Below are 19,784 nucleotides of genomic sequence, written 5' to 3'. Positions count from 1 at the left end.
GAGACAGACAGAAGAACATGTCAGCCTGCTGCTCCTCGAAGCTTCAAATACCTTCGAATATTCATCATCAAAGCTTCGAAGCCCAAACAAATGTATTCAGCACAGCCATACCATTAACCCAGCTGAGCAAAAAAATGAAATACAGGTCACATGTCGGTCAGTCAGAACAAACTATACTTACTGGTGTTAATAAATGAATGATTGAATAGAAGCATTTTGCTCTTAAGGTGTGAACTGAAGATGCGTCAGGCTGAAAGTCCTGACAGCTCTCCTCATTTACCTTTTATTTAAGCTCAAAAGAATTCAAGTAAGACGCGGCTGATTTTCTCACCAATTTTATATTTCTTCTGTGTATCACTAAGCAACATTTCCACACATGAAATGACAACTGCAGTTTTTATTTGATGCTGGAAAAAAACAAACACAGGTGGACACAAAGCAGACCATCAATGTGGGGAGCAGTGTGGTTTTCATTTCACTGGTTGGTTCATCTGTGTAGGAAAAGGCGTTTAGATCAGCTGATCTAAGAAGTAAATCACTCAGTAAGCAGTGTGTAACGTTGCTTGAATGGCGGAGACGTCACTCGTTTTATCTCATTGGACATTCTGCTACGTCCATCAGCAAGCGTGCAGTTATTCTGTTTTTGTGTGTGTCATCTTCTCAGTACCTCATAATGTATCAAACCCAATTTTGGTGCAGAAGAGATGATCAGTAAATTAGGGCTGCCCCGTCTTAGTCGATTAGTCGACCAAACAGTTTTTACAGATCTTTGTCGACTAGGAGTTTCTTTGGTCGAGGTCAGGGGTCAGCAACCTTTACTATCAAAAGAGCCATTTTGGGCAAAAACAAAAAATAAATAATCTGTCTGGAGCCGCAAAACATTTGATCATTGTGATGAAGGTAACAGTTTATAGTCTAAGTATATAGAATATACTGTAAGTCTAATGCAGTGAGGGCAAAAGTGCAAATGTACGACAGAGTATTAGAGATACATTGAGGGGAAAAAAATCCTGAGATTTCAAGAATAAAGTCATAACTTTACAAAAAAAAAGTTGTAATATTGCGAGAATAAAGTCATAACTTAACGAGAAAAAAAGTCGTAATATTACGAGAATAAAGTCATAACTTTACGAGAAAAAAAATAGCACGTAAAATTACTACTTTATAATATTAAGACTTTATTCTCGTAATATGACTTTATTCTCGAAATCTCAGATTAATTCTTTTTCCTCAATGTGGTCCTAATACTCCGTCGTACCATAGACCTACAACAATGATAAATAAAAATTAAACAAAAAACATTTCCATTTTTATAAATCCACAGGGAGCCACTGGAGAGGAGCTGAAGAGCTGCAGGTTGCTGACCCCTGGTCTAGGACAGTCCTGCAGTAAACATGCAGAACGGCAGTGTTTGGCTGCCATCTAGTGTTCACCGATAGTCGATGACTGGTCGTCTCTGGAAATAGAAGCAAGCACAGCTGTTTTTACAAACACTTTAAGATTTGTAATAACGAGGCTTCGCTTCTTTTCCTTTTTGGTTTCCACTGGCTTCGCCCCGGGAGGCACACTGGACAGGTTTTGTGGTGCGTTTTGCCCACGGCAGTTAGATGAATAGCAATTTGCCAAGCCCTTAAGTTTCTACAAAAACAATAAGACATTTATGTGAAATGACAAATCAAAGTTTCCACTGTAGACAAACGCATATTTCATATCGGATAAATTGGTTTATGCTGCTTTTTTTTTCTTTGGTCTGCTACAAATTGGTCTGCTGCACTGAAGTGGGCATCGTCCTCTCGTATGTGACAGGAAGTCACGCTTTGGCTTCAGGTGCCATTTTTTGCTCCTCACCACCACCCGAGTGAGCGCAGCCAGTTTAAACAGGGTGGTGGTCTGCAGAAAAGACTCTAATTAAAAGGGATTTCTACTGAAATTTAGCTTGCTGTTGCACAAAAATAAACACTTTCTAACATTTTTTATGGCTGATGTGTCATCATGAGCTCTCGGGGGATGTACTGTAGGAGAACACAGTAAAAGCATCACTGTGTTGTCTGAGAAGTTAAAGGGGAACTACGCACTTTTTTATTTTTAAAGAAAATATTAGTAAACATGAACAAAAATCCCAAAACTAGGTTGCTAAAACTCAAATTTGTGATGTCATATGGTATAAAGTGTGGAGCTGCTCCATAGACAATGAATGGGAAGAGGTTTTATAGATGACACTGAGAGCAGCCAGAGGAATGTTCTGAGTATATGGGAACATTTTCGGTTTCACAACTGACAACTCTACAATAGAATAAAACTCATTTGAGTATAAAATAGAAAACAAACATTCTGTTGGTCCACAAAATCAGTCTCCCATTCATTGTCTATGGAGCAGCTCCAGACTTTATATCCTGCTATACCAGCTCTTTGTAGTGGTACGCGGTGGAATCTCTGAAATATTTTTTAAAGGGGACATATCGTGCTCATCTTCAGGTTCATACTTACATTTTGGGTTTCTAGTAGCACATGTCTATATGCTTTAATGTTCAAACAACACATTATCTTTCACATACTGTCTGTCTGAATATACCTGTATACACCCTCTATCAGAAATGCTCCATTTTAGCGCATTTCAACAGAATTGCGTTGCTAAGAAAAAAAAATAAACTAATTTAAAACAATTATTAAAAATACATTTTTCCCAAAGACAGTTTCTGTCATTTTAGATAGTTCTTTTCACGTTGATGTACGTTGAAGTGTTCGTAATTGTGATAAATTTGGTTTTAACTAGTTTTTTGATACCATAAAAGACGGGTGAGACGTCACATATAAAAGGGTTGGATAAGCTGTCAGTCGGACCGTTGATTTTTGGTTTCTCAATTTATCAAGCTAATTAAATGTCGATGAGTGTCCTTAAAGTTTAATATTGGCCTGATGCGGCCACTTCTGATATGATGGACCTCCTATTACGTTTGTATTTTTCATTTATTGGGTCCAATTTTGGCCTGAAGTTTGTTTTCTGAGAGAGATTTTGATGAAATTCTGCAAAAAAATACTTTTTTTTGGCATTAAAACTGATCAAAATGAAACATTTAATATCCGCTGTTGCAAAAGTGTTTCCTCCGTGCCTTCTAGTAGCGTTACGTCACAACAGCAAGAAAATCTGCGGTCAAATTTAGTCTTTACTAGTATTTACACAGCGTGTGTAAACCCACAGAGGAAACACTGACACAGGTTCAGTTAAAAGTCGGTTTTATAAAACCGGTATCGGTCAAACGCCAACACGCTGTGTGAAATGAAACTTAATATAACTGATAAAAACATGACTGAACATCAGAAGCATGATGCTGGTCGTTTGGATTAGCTCATAAGCATGCAGATATAGTTGATATACAATATAATATCTACAGTATATATAAGATTATCTGTGCGTATATGTATACACCTATATACAGTTCAACCCTCTCTCTGTCCCGTTGTCCTCCTGTCCCTCAGAACAGGATACAGTTCAGTCCTTTCCAACGTTTTGCAGAAAGTCACTCGAAAAAACTTTCTATGAAGATCTTCCTCCTCTCTTTGGTTCGATTTTTCCATCATGTGAAGAGGATGGCGGGATGTGAGTGACGGTGAGAGGAGAGGGCCTCGACGTAGGAATGTGAGATTCCTCAAGGAAGCAATCTTGAACTCCTCCTTGACCTGAAGTGAAAAACATAAACTGTCAGGAAAGTTGGCAGTGGTTCCCAAACTGAACCACAATCGTGTATACAGTATTCTGTATATAAGAACGTTTACATATATATAATTTATATACATATTACAAGTATTAGAGGGATGCTGAAAAAACCTTTTCAACCCAGTAGTGGTGGCAACAGTACAACCACAACAGGTGCAAATACATAGTATGACGAGAGAACAAAGGAAAGCAAGAAGAAAGTGAATTCAGGCATGAAGTTTAGTGAGAATAAGAACCTACCGGTGCTATTCTGCCACTTGTACACTTGCACAATTATCTTTACTTTCCGATGCTATAGCTAAATACTCCGCCCTGAAGGAAAGAGAGTGGTGGAAAGGAGAAACAGGCAGTCAAGATCAGTGAATCAGAACAAGATGTCAGTTCAGTGAGGAAAAAGGAAAATGTTTTTGTTATTTTGACAGCAGATTGAAACCAGATTGTGTCTCAGCTTTCCAAACATTGTCAGGAAGGAAAAAGCAAAGGTGAAAGCGGTCGGTGGGAAGTCGGGACATTTGGAGGCCTGGCACTGGAGAGAGGCTGGCTGTGTTTGTTGTGTTTGAGCGTTTCAAGTGTTACTCACGCGCTCTCTCTCAGAGCTTCCTCTCCTGCGGCTGCGATCTTCCTGTAGCAGTAAATCATCTCAATCACGAGCCACACCTGCAGCCCGATGATGGAGACATACATCATCACCTCAGACAAGATGGATGCCAGTCCCCTGGTGACTAGAGAGACAGAGAGGGAGATAAGATATATTGTGTCTGTGTGCTTATAGAAAGGGGTTTGGCTTGTACCATGAAAAGGATGAGGGCTGCCCAGGCCATACATTTTCTAAACGATATGAGTCATAAGTCAAGACCTCCTATCCTGAATTACAGAGTGCCATAATTCATCCTGCTGCGCTGCAGATACAGTTAACCTACAGTAAACGCCCTCAAAGATTCAGTGTCCTGTGTTGAAAGCCCCGCAGGTGAAAGGTAGCCTGGTAATACCGACACGTTCTCATCCTTACATACCACATACTGCCGCTTTGTCTCACCCCTTGGTGTCACTTTAGGTTGATGCAACAAAGCTATGTTTTTTTTAATAAGAAATTACATAGTTGGACTCAAAACTACTTGGTTTGTAAATGTAAAAATGAAACTGAATGTTGTGAACACAGGAAATGAATGAACAGCTGATTGTAACGTGAAAGTGGAATTTAACACACGGGACACGAACAGCGGTGTCTACCGTTGCCGCGGATGGGTTTACATTGTGGTTACCTGAAAGCCCAGTGGGTCTTATACAGGGACTAAAGGCTGCCTTGTGCAGCGGTATCACATGCAGTACTGACGCCCTTGGAATGAAAAACCCATTCACTAGTTAATCTGCCTGATTCAAGTAATGAAAATTCAGAGGACCGAGCATTGAGCCTTGGGGGACACCTCTGTGCTAATTTAAGCACATGTTACCAAAGCACTCACTTCATTAACAGTAACAACACTTAACCTGCATTCATATTTTTTTGACCACTTTGGAGCAGCGAAACAAGCTCTAAACAAAACCTATTATCACCTTTTAAGTTAATGTGGTGAACATGTGGCCATCTGGTGAATATCAACTTAAAAGATGATAATAGGTTGTGTTTAGAGTTTCTTTTGATGCTCCAAAGTGGTCAAAAAAATATGAATGCAAGTTAAGTGTTGTTACCGTTAATTGAAGTGGGTGCTTTTGGTAACGTGCTTAAATTAGCACAGAGGTGTCCCCCAAGGCTCAATGCTCGGTCCTCTGAATTTTCATTACTTGAATATTTGTCCAATATTCACAATCCGATTATCTCTGTCTTTGGTCTCCACCAACTCCTGAGGGAAATATCTGTCAGTTTATGAGTTAAATGCTCCGCTATGTTCACCAGCTAGACGTTAAAGTTTCCTGTCTGCCGTTTGGTGCTGGGCACGTAGTCTGCCGTGGATGTTTAGAGCTTTTTTTCTGCTGGAGAAACAAAATACTAATGTTGCGGGCTGGAAAACCAAAACAAAGATCTGAAAGATGCTCTGTAGCGCTGAGGAGAACTTTCTCTTTAAACCTGCAATAATTCATTGTTTTGACCACAAGGGGGCAGCACAAAAACCATAAACACAACATTAACATACTATCATGTTATAGAGTTGATACGGTGAACTTGTTAGCAAATGGCTGCCATTTTACTCGTCATATATATATATATATACATATATATATATATATATATATCATTTGGACACGTGGCAAATGTAAGTTCGATATTCACTTGCTTTTCAGCTCTGTTTTGGTCTCTACCATCTCCGAAGAGAAATGTGTGGCTCTTAAGCTGCTTAATGTGCCACTATGTTCACCAGCTAGTTACTACTTTTGTTTGTCTGCTGTTTGGTGCTGAGCCGGTCGTGTACAGTGGGTTTAACAGTGAGCTGAAAATTAGGCAATGTCTAACTTAGAGGCTAATTTAGTTTCCAAACAGACATTACAACATCCTTCCTCTCTGTCCTTACGTTGTGGCACCACTCTCAGGATGAAAGTCTTGTTGGTTCGGGTTGGATACTCGTAGTCGGGTATTTGAGGGTGCAGATACTTGAGGGTGCGGTCGAAGAAGCACCTGTAGGTCCCCATGTCATCGAAGCTCACATTGAGGATGTAGATGGAGCCGTCCTGTATGTCGACAGTGTCCTTGCTTCCGTTCCAGTCAAGACGCTTTTCGAAGCGTGGGTCGATGACAGAAGAGTTTTTATTTTCATAGTTGTATATCTGGAAGAGAATTGCAGAAAGGGATTTTTCTTTGAAAAGGAGGCAAAGCTAAATAGAGACTGTGAAAATTCAGCAAAGTGATAAGGGTTTCAGGCATGAAAGTGTTGGAAGACCAAACTGGTGTTTCTGCGTGTTGTAATCCATTTGCTATGAATCGTGTTAGCTTTGCATGGTTGCAAGTGTTTAGGCTGATGAATGTTTTTCCCTCCTTACGTGCAGTCAGTTAATTTCGGTTTGCAGTGAAAATGAACTTTCAGATAATTGAAACATGCTTATACTTCCAGCGATATTATATTATATATTTTTGTTACTGTCAAGATCTCATGAAAAAACAACGTGTTAGTCCATCTCTCAATACTTTCTGATGTCCCTAACCTGTTCGTGGCACTCAGCCCATTGGTTCCCAATGAGGATGTAAATCTTTAAAGGGGACCTATTATGCTTATTTTTAGGTTCATACTTGTATTTTGGGTTTCTACTAGAACACGTTTACATGCTTTAATGTTCAAAAAACACTTCACGCTCTGTTTGAGCTCCTGAAAAGCCCAGTCGGCTCTGATTGGTCAGCTGGCCCACTGTTGTGGTTGGTCGACTGAACCAAACTCTTCGGACTCCGCTCCAGCTGCACCAAATATTTGGAACAAGCTCCCAGAAAACTGCAGGACCGCTAGTTCTTTTAAAACAAAGCTTCAAACTTTCCTGTTTGCTGCTGCCTTTAATTAAACCAGATAATGATCTGATACTGCACTAGAGCTTTTACTCTTTTGTGTTTTATTCTATTTTAACTTCTATCCTAGCTTTTATTTTTAGCTTGTTTTTATTTTCTAATCTTTAATGTTTTAATGTTTTAATGTTTTAATGTTTTTATAACTGTTTTAATTATGTCTTAATGTTCTTTTGCACCTTGTCGCAATGTTCTTGAATGTTTATGTAAAGCACTTTGAATTGCCCTGTTGTTGAAATGTGCTATACAAATAAAGCTGCCTTGCCTTGCCTTGCCTTGCCTTGCCTTGCCTTGCCTTGCCTTGCCTTGCCTTGCCTTGCTAACTGCCAAACTAGCCGTTATGCAAATGTGTGTTACTTGGTGACATCACCACGTTACAGAAGAAAAGGCGGGACTTCAAGCAATGCGTTTCAGGCAGGAGCAGTGTTTCTGTGGGGGAGAGTAACTCCCTTTGGCGTGGACTTTGGGCTATTTAACTTTGCAGACCTTTTATATGCACAAAAAAACTATATAACACTAAAGGAAAGATAAAAAGCACAAAAGCATAATAGATCCTTTTAAAGAAACTGTATGTAACTTTTTACACACATAACTAGTTTTTTATTGCCATTGTGTGAACAGGTTGTAACCTAACCTAAAAAAATGAGACCCTCTGTGACTTTCTGGGTTTCCTCTATCAGCCTGTCTTTAAAGTGATGAACCTGGACCGTTTATACCGGGAAAAGCCAACAGATGTGACGTCATGCACGCTCGCGAGTGCCTTTATTTTCAGCTCCGTTTACAGGGCTAACAGTGTGCAACCATTAGCTAATGTTCAGTTAGAAATGGAGTCCATTAACGCCAATAAGCGACCAGCCCCCACCACAACTCAGACTCCCAACACAAGCTCCACGGAAGCACAAAAAAACAAAGTTATATCTAGTGAAGCCCGTCTTGCAAAACAGAAATGTGACCGACGTCGGGAGAAAACTAGGATCAACATTGGCCGGGTCTTCGAGTCATGGTTTTACCTTTGTTTACGAGCATAAGCGCGCGCAACAGGAAGCTGACTGTCGTTGACTTAACGGCCACAGGTGTCACTGTTAACAAGCAATTTCTGATTCTTACATAGAGTCCCTTAAAAAAAACAGTCACAAATATATATATTTTCATTTAAAAAAAAGAAGTGATTTCTTCAAATAGCTGAGCACTGCCGTCTTTAGCAAACTTTACTCGAACAGGAGCAGATCTATTTCCCAACGTTCACACATCTAGTGTGAATTTCCACCTGTTTTTTGGATCTTACTAACATTCTTTGGCTTGTTGTCCCATTTATTTACACGTGTGAATAAATAAAACTACAGCAGAAAGCTGCTGGATGCTGGTATAGGTGTAAACCAAACAGATTGTTCTGTGTGGATGAATGAATATTCGTACCCCGAGTGTCAAGTCTGCATTTCAGTTTTCCTGTCATCTTTGAGCAGACAGACAGACAGACAGCTGGTCTCCACACTGCTGCTGATGTTTTTTCCCGTATCGACCGAGCCGCGGTTACGGCCTCACCCCTGCTTCCACCACTTCCTGGTGAATTAGTGGATACAGATTCTAAATGGCAGCTGAAGGCTAATGGGATCTCTGCTGCTATAGGAATGTACCATAATGGCCTCTTTGCTTTGCCAAGAGAGGGCTGCTTAGTTCAGCAAATCTTTCAGTCGACACACGGAGGGGAAAAAAGCCAGTCATAAAAAATGCAAGACTCTGCTCTCTCTCTCTCTCTCTCTCTCTCTCTCTCTCTCCCAGAAAAGAAGACAAATAGCCCTGTTGTGACGGATATACTTGGGACTTTGTGCTAATTCTATCTATTGCTTTATCTGGACACATGATAACTTATTACATCAGGCAGAAAAACTGGCTGCATTTAATGTGATGGACATTAATTTAATAAAAGATGCTCTATAAAAAAAGATGACGCATTACGAGCTCTGCCGATGGTTTGAAATGGTATACACTTCCTGTCTCCGAAGTGTGCGCGTTCATGGCGTGTTCGCTAACAGGCTATTTGCCAAACAAGAGGGTGATAACAATCTTCTCATTTAACTCTCTGCAAGAAGGGAACTGTATTTCTCAAATTGTCAAGCTGTTCTTTTAAGTCGTTACTGAGGAATACTTTTTCTACTTCATGAAAGTTTTTGGTCGCTTAAAAATGTCTTATGGTGCCTTCAAATGGGGTCGTGTTTACCGTGTTTACGAGTTGGGCCCATATGAACGCCCCCCTTATGTCGTATTCACGACCTCGGAAGTGGAAAGATTCTGAAATTTCCGAGTTCACGAGTTGTGACGTGTTTTTTTCATGATGACAGAAATGGTGGAAGTTATGGAAGTTATTTTTTCGGTGCATAATAAGTTAATATATTGTAATTTTATATTGTTTGTCTTCATAATTTTATAATATGTCTGAGGAAAATGTTGATATTCCCAACGGCCTCATCTTTGTCCTCTGTCATTATGTGTTTGCATTTCCTGCATTATGTTACCCGCTTGCTAGCTTGCTAAATCATTAGCCTCTGTGGCTTCTAGACGCCGACAGTAACGTTAATATTGCCGTTGCTTAGCAGCGGTGTTCTGACGACTTGACCACTTGAACGCCAAACATATCATGTACACGACTTCCCATGTTGTAAAACACGAGCTCACGAGTTTCATTTGAAGGCACCACAAGTTCCACCCTCTTGTGTAATAACCATATGGCGACGGCCAGAAACCAAGATGGCGAAAGCCAAAATGCTGAACTCGAGGCTCCAAAACAGCGGTCCGCAAACCAATGGGAGACGTCACGGTGACTAATTCTCCTTCTTATATACAGTCTATGGTCGCATATCTTATAACTACTCACAAGGGTGAAGTTAGTCTCATTTGAAGCCTTGAAGTACCAGTTGACCTGGGCCGTGGCCTTCACCTCGCCCCTCATCTTACAGGAGATGCAGCCCAGTTTGAAGCCTTTGTTGACCACGGCTTCTGTGTCTGAGTCCACCTCCACGCAGGCTCCATGGCACAGAGACGCTACAGAGTGAAAAGGATGAAGAACACACAGTTAGAAACCTCCTGTATCACTTTATTGCTCGTTGTCTATTTGCAGGTCACCGGGTTCAGAGGTAACGGCCGTCGGTGGCCATCATCCTCTCTTTCATGTACCCGTGACTCGAAGGAGAGGTTGACTGATACACGGGCAGACCTCTGGTGTTTTCCAGTATCTCAGTACTTGCAGTCAAACTGTCTAAACAGTACTTAACAAAACAGTGTACTGTAACTTTTGTATTTTTGCGTGCTTGCTCCCAATGCTCATTGCATGCATGTTTTGTTTTTTTTCTTTTGTATCGGGCATAGCTATTTTTTTTCTTGCATTTTTTTATTTCCACTCATCATTTCAGTACATAGATTGTTGTGAATTTGTTTTTTAGTTTGCAGTAATTTATATTTTAGGTCTTTTTAAATCTTTTGTGTTGAAACTGAGGGGAAATAAAGAGACGGTACTAGTTTTTGCATTCTGTCAATCGGTGACTGAGCTAAATTCATATATAGAAGCGTGAGTCTATATATGTCATCATCATCATCATGACAATTACTTCTCATCGGCCGGGAGTTACACACCTGTAACTCCAAATGTTTCTTTCTCACACTGCACCTTGCAGTTTCCACTGAGGCCTCAGCATGGCTCTCAACCAATGATCTTGTACTATTGTCAACTTTGACCTCTGGGGATGCGTTAGTTTCGAATCAGGAGGGAGATGAGGGAGAGGACAGGAAACACAATGCTGATCAGATGAACTGAAATCATTAAAAGTTTGGTTGGGATTCAGAGGCTGCACATCGTCCATGGCCTCATGTACACAAATATATATAAAAACACAAAGGTCTATCTTTTACTCCGTGGGATACAAACATTTCAGCACCAAAGGGAGACTTTTAAAGGAATCAGAAAAGCCACCATACTGCAGAGAAACACGGAGGGGTGGAATGAGGGAGGAGGAAATAGAGAGAAAGTTAGCACAGGCTTCAGTAGTAACAGCCCATTTCGGCAAAAGCATGGGGGGGAGATGGGGAAGCAGGAGGGAAGAGGCCACTGCAGAGGGAAGAGAAAAAAGGGAAGGAAAAGGAGAGAAAGTTAAGACCATAATGTAAGACTTCACAGGCCCAAAAATATAAACCCTATTGTATTTAAACAAGAGATGGACCCATGCATTTAAACCAAACACAGACCCGAACCCAGCTGGACCCGAGAACGGCTAAACCCCAGCCTGAACTTGATTGATTTAGATTCCAAATCCCTCGTTTTACACAAACTTCCTGCAGTTATTGCATTCACTGTTTGGGTTAATTGTACAGTTTATCAGTTGTTATCGTTATGCATTGAATATAATATGAAATATCCATAAAAATATGTCACTTAGTTAGGGGTCGTCAGTATACTCAGTGATAGAAAAGCGGGGGTCCTCTCAGGAAAAAGGTTGGGAACCACTGCTGTAGAGTTTATAGGATATAATAGTATAGAATTGAGTATTTATAGTATATAGTTTAGAGAATATTTTAGATCCAAGATGAAAGTGACAGAAGGGCGAGACTGAGAGAAGAAAGTGCAGTTATAAATCTGTCTGCTACTTCAGCACCACGGACAGCGCCCTGGATTTATCAATACACAGCACAGTCAGGCTGCTGATAGCTCAGAGCCGCGGTCCGGGCCGTACAGTAGATTCTAACCGGCACAAACCTCAGTCAGATAAAGGATCAATGAGTCAGGCAGACTAGAACAACATATTCAACTAAACAACCTCTCTGCCCCTGCACTCTCTCTGCTACTAGGGCATGGAGAGAGGAGATGGCAGGTTAACAACTTCAAATCGGTAACTGATTGTGACAATAAATCTACTGAAGATCAGCCTAACACCAATTTACAATCCTATATGTGTGTTTAATTTCTTCCTTAACACAAATACACTGATCAGCCATAACATTAAGACCACTGACAGGTGAAGTGAATAACATGGATTATCTTGTTACAATTTACAAAAAAACTGGGAAAAAATGGGCCAGCGTAAAGATGTGAGCGATTCTTACAAGGGCCAAACTGTGCTGCCTAGACGACCGGGTCGGAGCATCTCCAGAACTGCAGCTCTTGTGGGATGTTCCCGGTCTGCAGTGGTCAGGACCTACCAGATGTGGTCCAAGGAAGGAAAACCGGTGAACCGGCGACAGGGTCAGACCCGAGGCTCATTGATGCGCGTGGGGAGCGAAGGCTGGCCCGTGTTGTCCGATCCAATAGAAGAGCTACTGGAGCTCAAACTGCTGAAAAAGTTAATACTGGTTCCAATAGAAAGGTGTCAGAACATATTGGGCTGCGTAGCTGCAGACCGGTCAGGGTGCCCCGTACTGATCTGTGTCCACCGGCCAAAAGCACCTACGATGGACACGTGAGCATCAGAACTGGACCACGGAGCGATGGAAGAAGGTGGCCTGGTCTGATGAATCACGTTTTCTTTTACATCATGTGGACGGCAACAAATTGGAGGTGTTGACTCGGCCTCCAAATTCTCAAGATCTCAATCCAGTCGAGCATCTGTGGGATGTGCTGGACAAACAAGTCCGGTCCACGGAGGCCACACCTCGCAACTTACAGGACTTAAAGGATCTGCTACCGACGGCTTGGTGCCAGATACCACAGCAGACCTTCAGAGGTCTAGTGGAGTTCATGCTTCCACGGGTCAGGGCTGTTTTGGCGGCAAAAGGGGGACCTACTCAATATGAGGCAGGTGGTCTTAATGTTATGGCTGATCGGTGTATGTGGATAAATTATTTTTACCAAATCATATTTTAATTTTTTTTGCGTAGTTACTCCACAGTCACGTTGTAATAAACCAGAATTTACCTTAAAGTAGCATTTACACAGAGATGAGAACCACCACAATAACTCAAGTGAGGAAAACTTAAATGTCTCAACCTACAAAACAGGTTTTGGTTAAGGTCGGGGTCTTTGGTTTTCAGGTTTTCTGGGAGGCGGGTCTGCTGAGGACTTCTGGATTACAGCAAACAGACCTGGGTCAAACAGCATTTGCAGATAACTGCTTAAAAAACAGGTGCACCCTTTCACAGAAAGCAACATTTTTTGCCTTGTTTTACATTTTTTCAGTTTAATCTCGGCTCTAATTGGCTTTTTTTGTCTGTTCCAAATGTGACTTGATTGTTTGTGTTAATTACAGGCTGCTGTAAGACGCACCAGCTGTCAGTGCTGCAGCTAATCCTCGGCTGCCAATAGAGGTCGATGAAAGTCACTTAATGACCCTGTAAGATCTCACAGGAAAGCATTTGTAAATCAACTAATTAGACACCAAATCTTTGGTTAAACATTAACATGCAGTGATGTTTTGACTCAAGTCTGTGAGAGATTCTATTATATCAGCTTCTTCGGGTGGTAGAAAAGACAGAGAGACAGACAGAAAGGCAAAGAGACACCAGACAGACACGAGAGCAAGACATCCCATGCAGAGGAACACAGAAGGGGTTTGAGATGGCTGGAGTAGTGATTGCTCTGAGAAAAGGAGGTGAGACCTGGAACACAGACAGAGGAGACACATTACAACAACAACGACAACAAAGCACAAAGTTTGACGGACAGCGGGACATAAATTAAGGAGGGCGTCTGAGGACAGAAGAGAGCACGCAAGGCAGAAAAGAATGAACACCGAACAGATGAAAATCTAGCAGGAACGGCAGCAACACACAGACAGCGTGAGGCGGTAATCCTGAGGGAGGTTTGGTGACGCAGCGAGAGGCGAGAGGCGAGATTGTGCAAGGTGGGCAGGGATGCTGCTGACTGTCCGAAGCTGAGACAGCAAGTTAAGAAGACAGCGAAAAGACACGGCGAGAGAGAGACAAAGATGCAAGCAGACACAAAAGGAACTGCACATCCAAAGTGCAGACTAAACAGAGTCAGAGCCACCAAACTGCCTCAGCAACGATTCTCCCCAACAGTAAGCAGGACACGTACACACAGGGAATCAAAAAATGCAAATCCACTGCGTAATCTGTAGATTGAGGTTCAGGATTATGCAACGGATATTCCAGAAATTGCAGATTAGGAGTTTTTTCCACTGACAAGGGGGCTGTCTGCTTAATCCCTCATATCAGTGGCTGTATGCCTCTGAGGCCTACGAAGCAAAAAAAACAACAATCCTGATTTATAGCTTTAGCTGCACAAAAGACCATCAGCCCACTGAGGTTAGCTATCTTAGCATGTCGCTGGGAGCTAAAGGAAACACAAAAGGGCTCAAGGTTATTTGCTGAGCTGGCCATAAGAGAGAGAGAGAGAAAGGAAAATTGGATAAGTGACAGCAAAAGAGATGAGGAAGGACAACATCTGTTTCCATGGCTGGGTTACCACAGACATAAACACACGCATATACTGGAGGCATACACAACCTGGGGAAATGCCAAGCATCCATGACATTTCCCCTTGACACCGAGAGAGCAAGAGACTTTCCACTGGAACAAGTCGACCATTGAGGCTCACTGCTCCAAGAGCGCCTCTTTCATTTCACTCCACAGAGCTGTCATACTGTCGTGGCTGGTAAAGTGATGGCACACTGATTTATCAGTATAGAACAGGGGTCAGCAACCTGCGGCTCTGGAGCCACATGCGTCTCTTCAGCTCCTCTCCAGAGGCTCCCTGTGGATTTTTAAAAATGGAAATGAATAACTGTTTTTTTCCCCTCAATGTGGCCCTAATACTCCGTAGTACATTGTCTCTTTGGCCCTCACTGCATTTGACTTATATACTATATACTTAGACTATAAACTGTGTTACCTTCATCACAATGATCAGATGTTTTGCGGATCCAGACAGATTGTTTTGGGGTTTTTTTGCCTAAAATGGCTCTTTTGATAGTAAAGGTTGCTGACCCCTGGTCTAGAAAAAGGAGCTGCTCCAGTGGTTCAAGAGCACAATTTCTAATTTGTGGAGTCCAAAAAACAAAACAAGTCGTCCAACATGTGATTTACGAACAAAAAAAGACACAAAGTTCTAGAAAATGTTCTCAATGAGCCAAAAAATAAAAAGGGCTTACTAGGCCTTAGTAGAAAAAACATTAACTCTGAACTGAAAGCACACTGTGAAAGGGTTAAAGTTCTAAGACGAAAACAGACAACTCCCAGACCGGACAACGCCGTGGTAGCGACCTGTCAATCACAAGGTAGCCCCGCCCTAAAGCATCCCCTGCTTTATGGTCTATTTGATTCTAAATGGGACCATAATTTACTAAATGAACATCATGCTGTATTGAAGAAGACTTCAAACTAGCGATTGAGACCATAAACTTATGTTTACGATGTTTACTGAGGTAATAAATCAAGTGGATTTTGCAACAGCAAATCAATTTTGAGAGAAATATAAAGCCCCCTGAATATACGACTCCGTGATTACTGTGTGCACGTTTTGATGTAGATTGAGATCTCTGTCTGCCGTCTAGTTTCATGTTGATCTCACTTCATTCCTTTCTGTTGCAAGCTCTATTCTCTGCAATGTATGCACAAAGGCTCTTAGTACGGCATGTTCAATGATATTTTGTTCTGTAAGAAAGATCCAGATCTGTTTTGAAGAATGAAACACAAGGCGTGCATTCATTCTTTTCTCAAGAAACCCTCGGCTCAGTAGTCTATTCAACTTGTTGGTGACACACACACGCTTTTCTTGTGTCCACAAAGTTTTTTTTTTCAACGGACATATTGACTTGTCAAAGTAGGAAATGCACAAGTGTAGCTAACAACATGAATTATGATTATGTTACATTTAGGTGCTCTAGTTCTGGCGTTATTGCATGCTGGATCGCTAACACACCTAAATGGAGCGAGGCCCCATTAATGTTATTAGTTAGACCTTTCTGCTGTAACAAGCCCAAATGTCTGCTATAAAAACAGGCCTATAGGAACAAGAAACCCTAAATGGTATGCAGCCATTAGTAATGTTATTAGATTTTGAATTGTGATGACAAAACTGTGAAGAATTATATTCCACAATGCAACGTTAAAGATGCATGAATCACTTATTTCGGCCGTTCCGTGGCAGAACTGCACAACAGACTAGAAATTGCAGAGGTTTGACTAAGGATGTCCATAATTAACCATTTAAACTGTTAACCGCCATTAAGCATTTTAACCCATTAACGCTATCGGTTACAACGGTTAAAAGAAATGTTAATAATTAACTCAAAAGATGAGCGGCTCAGAGGAGCGGCTTGTCACTTTAAGGAGAATAGCTGGTCCACCTTAACAGCCCACCTTGAGAGGTCTCTGGCTCGCTTGAGCGGAGCGGAGGAGTTGTAGTTTCGTAGCATTTATTCACCAACAAATAAACTGTACACACACTGCTACACCTACGTTCACAGCTAGAACGCCACCAACAACCTCACACTCACCACCAACACACACACGGTCTGTTGGAAACTCGCTAAAGTTACGCAGACTACGTGTGGCGGCGGCGAGCACGAAGCCTCCGGCAATGCTAGAGCTGCTAACGTAGCAGAAATACACACTGTTTGTTGGCCACTCGCTAAAGTTATGTCGGGCAGACACACAGCTGACAACCTGCTAAACTAAACTAAATGTGAGGTGGAGACTTTTACTGGGAAAGTGGCTGCATGTCCGCGACACTACACGCAGCATCATAGCTGCTAAGTTAACGCTCCCGGACGGTGAACTGGAGACAGTGAACGCAGCATCGGAGCTGCTAAATTAACGCTCCCGGACGGTGAACTGGAGACAGTGAACGCAGCATCGGAGCTGCTAAGTTAACGCTCCCGGACGGTGAGCTGGGGACTCCCGTCAGCGAATATCTGTTGTGCTCCTGCAGCTGGTACACCGCTGAATGCGAGGCACAAATCTTGTCGGCTAACGTTTAATAATCGGTTAACGAGGGTCAGTTATCGGTTAAGAAGATTTTTCAAAATGAGCATCCCTAGGTTTGACATATTATTACGTAAGCAGGCGAGAACCTCCATGAAGCCAATATTGAAGTGCCTTAAACTTGCATTCTTTCTAATATAAGCTCCACCTTCTCCTGTCACTTCTGGTTGCAAAAAAACCAAGATCGCAACAGCCAAAATGCCGAACTCAACAACAAAACAGCAGTCCACAAACCAATGGTTGACGTCACGGTGACTACGTCCACTTGTTATATACAGTCTATGGTCCTGATTCATAATGTGCGTTTGTCCTCCTCTGCTCTCTCTCACACACACACACACACTTTCCAGAAGCAATACATCAGTGAAGTAAGTGTATCATAAAAAACAAATGAGCTCATGAGTTCCCAGCTCTACGAATACAAATGGAGCTGTGTGGAAGGTCATCTCGTCCTTCAAAGCCTCTCTCACTCCCCCGACCCCTCCTGCAGCTACAGAGCACCTCAGTATCACAGACCATCACACAGCTGGATGAACAGGGGCTCAGGTGTGTGTTCGAGTTCACAGGATGCATTCTGCCTGCATATTAGGTCGCGGTACAGTATGTTGCTCCAGATTTGTGGGTTAGAACGGATCTCGCAGTAAAAAAAAAGCCTCAAATAGAATCAAAATTAAACTCTTTTCAGGATTATATTCATGCAGCTTTGAGGCTTCGGAGTCTGACAGCAGCTGCAGATGAGGCTCAAGTGAATCACCGTTACAGTTTCTAGAATCACATTCCTGTTTTTGTTCAGATTGCAGGGCGGCTGTGATGGAGTGCATCAATCAAAAGGCCCTTGTTTACAACGCCTGCTGTTTGTGCGAGGCGATAAATATAGATCCATACTGTGCTGTAGCAGCTATTGCATGTCTTGTAGAACAGGCTTGTACAACCGGATGACATTATATTTTATCAGGGAATGAAAGCAAACTCATCCAGAAAAAGAGGTGACACAAATGCGTGAAGAGTACATGTTAAATTATTCAACTTCTACTGGAAGATTCGTTATAAATATTTTTTTTTTTTAAAGCTTTAAATGTTATAAGAAATCTGCAAAAAAAAGCTTTCTCCAAAAAATATTTGCTTTCTCAATAAATAGCCTTCATTCTGATGTGTTATTTTCCTAGTATAAGCCAGTAAAACGACAACAGGCTGTTCTCAAACACCGTCCGTAGCTATATACCTACGAAAAGTAATGCACTGTAATTCATATATATCTCACGAAATCAATTTGTATGCAATCCACATAATCGTGAACCAGGAAGTTTAAAGAGTGACAGACACCGCATAGGGAGGAGGTCGAGGTGGACGGGTGGGTCAAAAAATACCAGACTTTTGGCCAGGAGACGGTGTTTGTACCGTTGATTTGTCACGTAACTGCTGTACTTAAGTTTTTTTAACCTAAACAATGATCTTTTCCAAAACCTAAGTAGTTTTGTCCTAAACCAACTAATTTTGTTGCCAAAACCTAACCAAGTCTATTGTTTCTTTAACCTAACCAAGTAGTTTTGTTGCCTAAACCTAACCAGCTAATTTTGTTGCCTTAACCTAAGTAGTTTTGTTGCCAAAATCTAACCAAGTCTATCTTTTCCTAAACCTAACTAAGTAGTTTTATTGCCTAAACCTAACCAACTAATTCTGTTGCCTTAACCTAACTAAGTCAATCTTTTCCTAAACCTAACTAAGTAGTTATGTTGCCAAAACCTGATTAAGTAGTTTTGTCCTAAACCTAACTAATTTTGTTGCCAAAACCTAATTAAGTAGTTTTGTTGCCTGAATCTAACCTAGACGATCTTTTCCTAAACCTAACCAAGTTGTTTCCTGTGAAGACGGAAGTTTATTTTGAAAAGACTGTATGCATGTAACGAGGTGATATTGACACGTGTTACTGTACATTCGTAGGAAAACGCACAAAAAATTTAGGAATAACTTTTCTTTTTATCATTTATTTTTTATTGCAAGGAATAACTTTTCCTAAGATATCATTTGAGCCGTTGTATGAGGATACGTTGACTACAAACAGCATCAAAACTCGTTTCTAGAACATTCCTCAAGCACAAGTGCAGACCATAAATCAGATTTAATAGTTTTTTTTTTCCAAAGTCTTGCTGCAGTGCCTCACTTGAGTAGTTTCTGATTAGATTATGTTCTACCCCTGCCACTTAAAATGATGATGGGCTTCTCCGTAATGTGATTTCCAATCTCTGCAGACGCAGTGGATGGAGTGGAGCGATGGAATGGACGGGAATCCAAATGGCTCGGGGGGCGGAGAAGATGGTGTGGTTGTTCAAACATCCTGTTGACAGCGATCTCCTTTAATCGTGCTCGAGCCATTTGCAGACTAAATGGCCCGGTGCTGCGAAAGAGTCCCTCTGCTGCATGCATTAGTTACGGTTGCCGGCGGATGCATTAGGCTTTATGGGCATCTGGTCTGGCTTGAAAGCAAGAACACGGGGCTCTGTCAATTGACTGTTTATGCTTGTGAATCATTGTGTATTTTTTGGCACTCTGAGCATCACAAAAATAAAGTTCACTATATTAGGGCGAGCTACAGGTGATATCTAAGTCTGTTTTACATTTTGGGTCTAACTGTCCATTAATTTGCCCTCTGCAGCGTTA

General features: G+C 41.6%; 1 protein-coding gene across 2 annotated transcripts in view; it reads right to left on the bottom strand.

Moving 5' to 3' along the window:
* Positions 1 to 2,621: 2,621 nt before the first annotated feature.
* Positions 2,622 to 19,784, bottom strand: part of scn1ba (sodium channel, voltage-gated, type I, beta a) — a 23,547-nt gene continuing 6,384 nt past the window's right edge. The window contains exons 2-6 of one of the 2 annotated variants that reach the window (XM_037786203.1): positions 10,072 to 10,238; positions 6,223 to 6,475; positions 4,296 to 4,437; positions 3,956 to 4,027; positions 2,622 to 3,678 (exon numbers count right to left, since the gene is read on the bottom strand). In XM_037786203.1, coding sequence (XP_037642131.1) covers positions 3,961 to 4,027; positions 4,296 to 4,437; positions 6,223 to 6,475; positions 10,072 to 10,238 — 629 coding nt within the window. In that variant the 3' untranslated portion in view covers positions 2,622 to 3,678; positions 3,956 to 3,960. The remainder of the gene's footprint in view (positions 3,679 to 3,955; positions 4,028 to 4,295; positions 4,438 to 6,222; positions 6,476 to 10,071; positions 10,239 to 19,784) is intronic. The other variant, XM_037786204.1, reaches the window with a different exon arrangement.

Source organism: Sebastes umbrosus, chromosome 11 (genome assembly GCF_015220745.1).
Source record: "Sebastes umbrosus isolate fSebUmb1 chromosome 11, fSebUmb1.pri, whole genome shotgun sequence".
In the NCBI taxonomy this organism is placed as follows: Eukaryota; Metazoa; Chordata; class Actinopteri; order Perciformes; family Sebastidae; genus Sebastes; species Sebastes umbrosus.
Note: the sequence above shows the minus strand (reverse complement) of the source record. Positions and strands in the feature narration are given on the sequence as shown.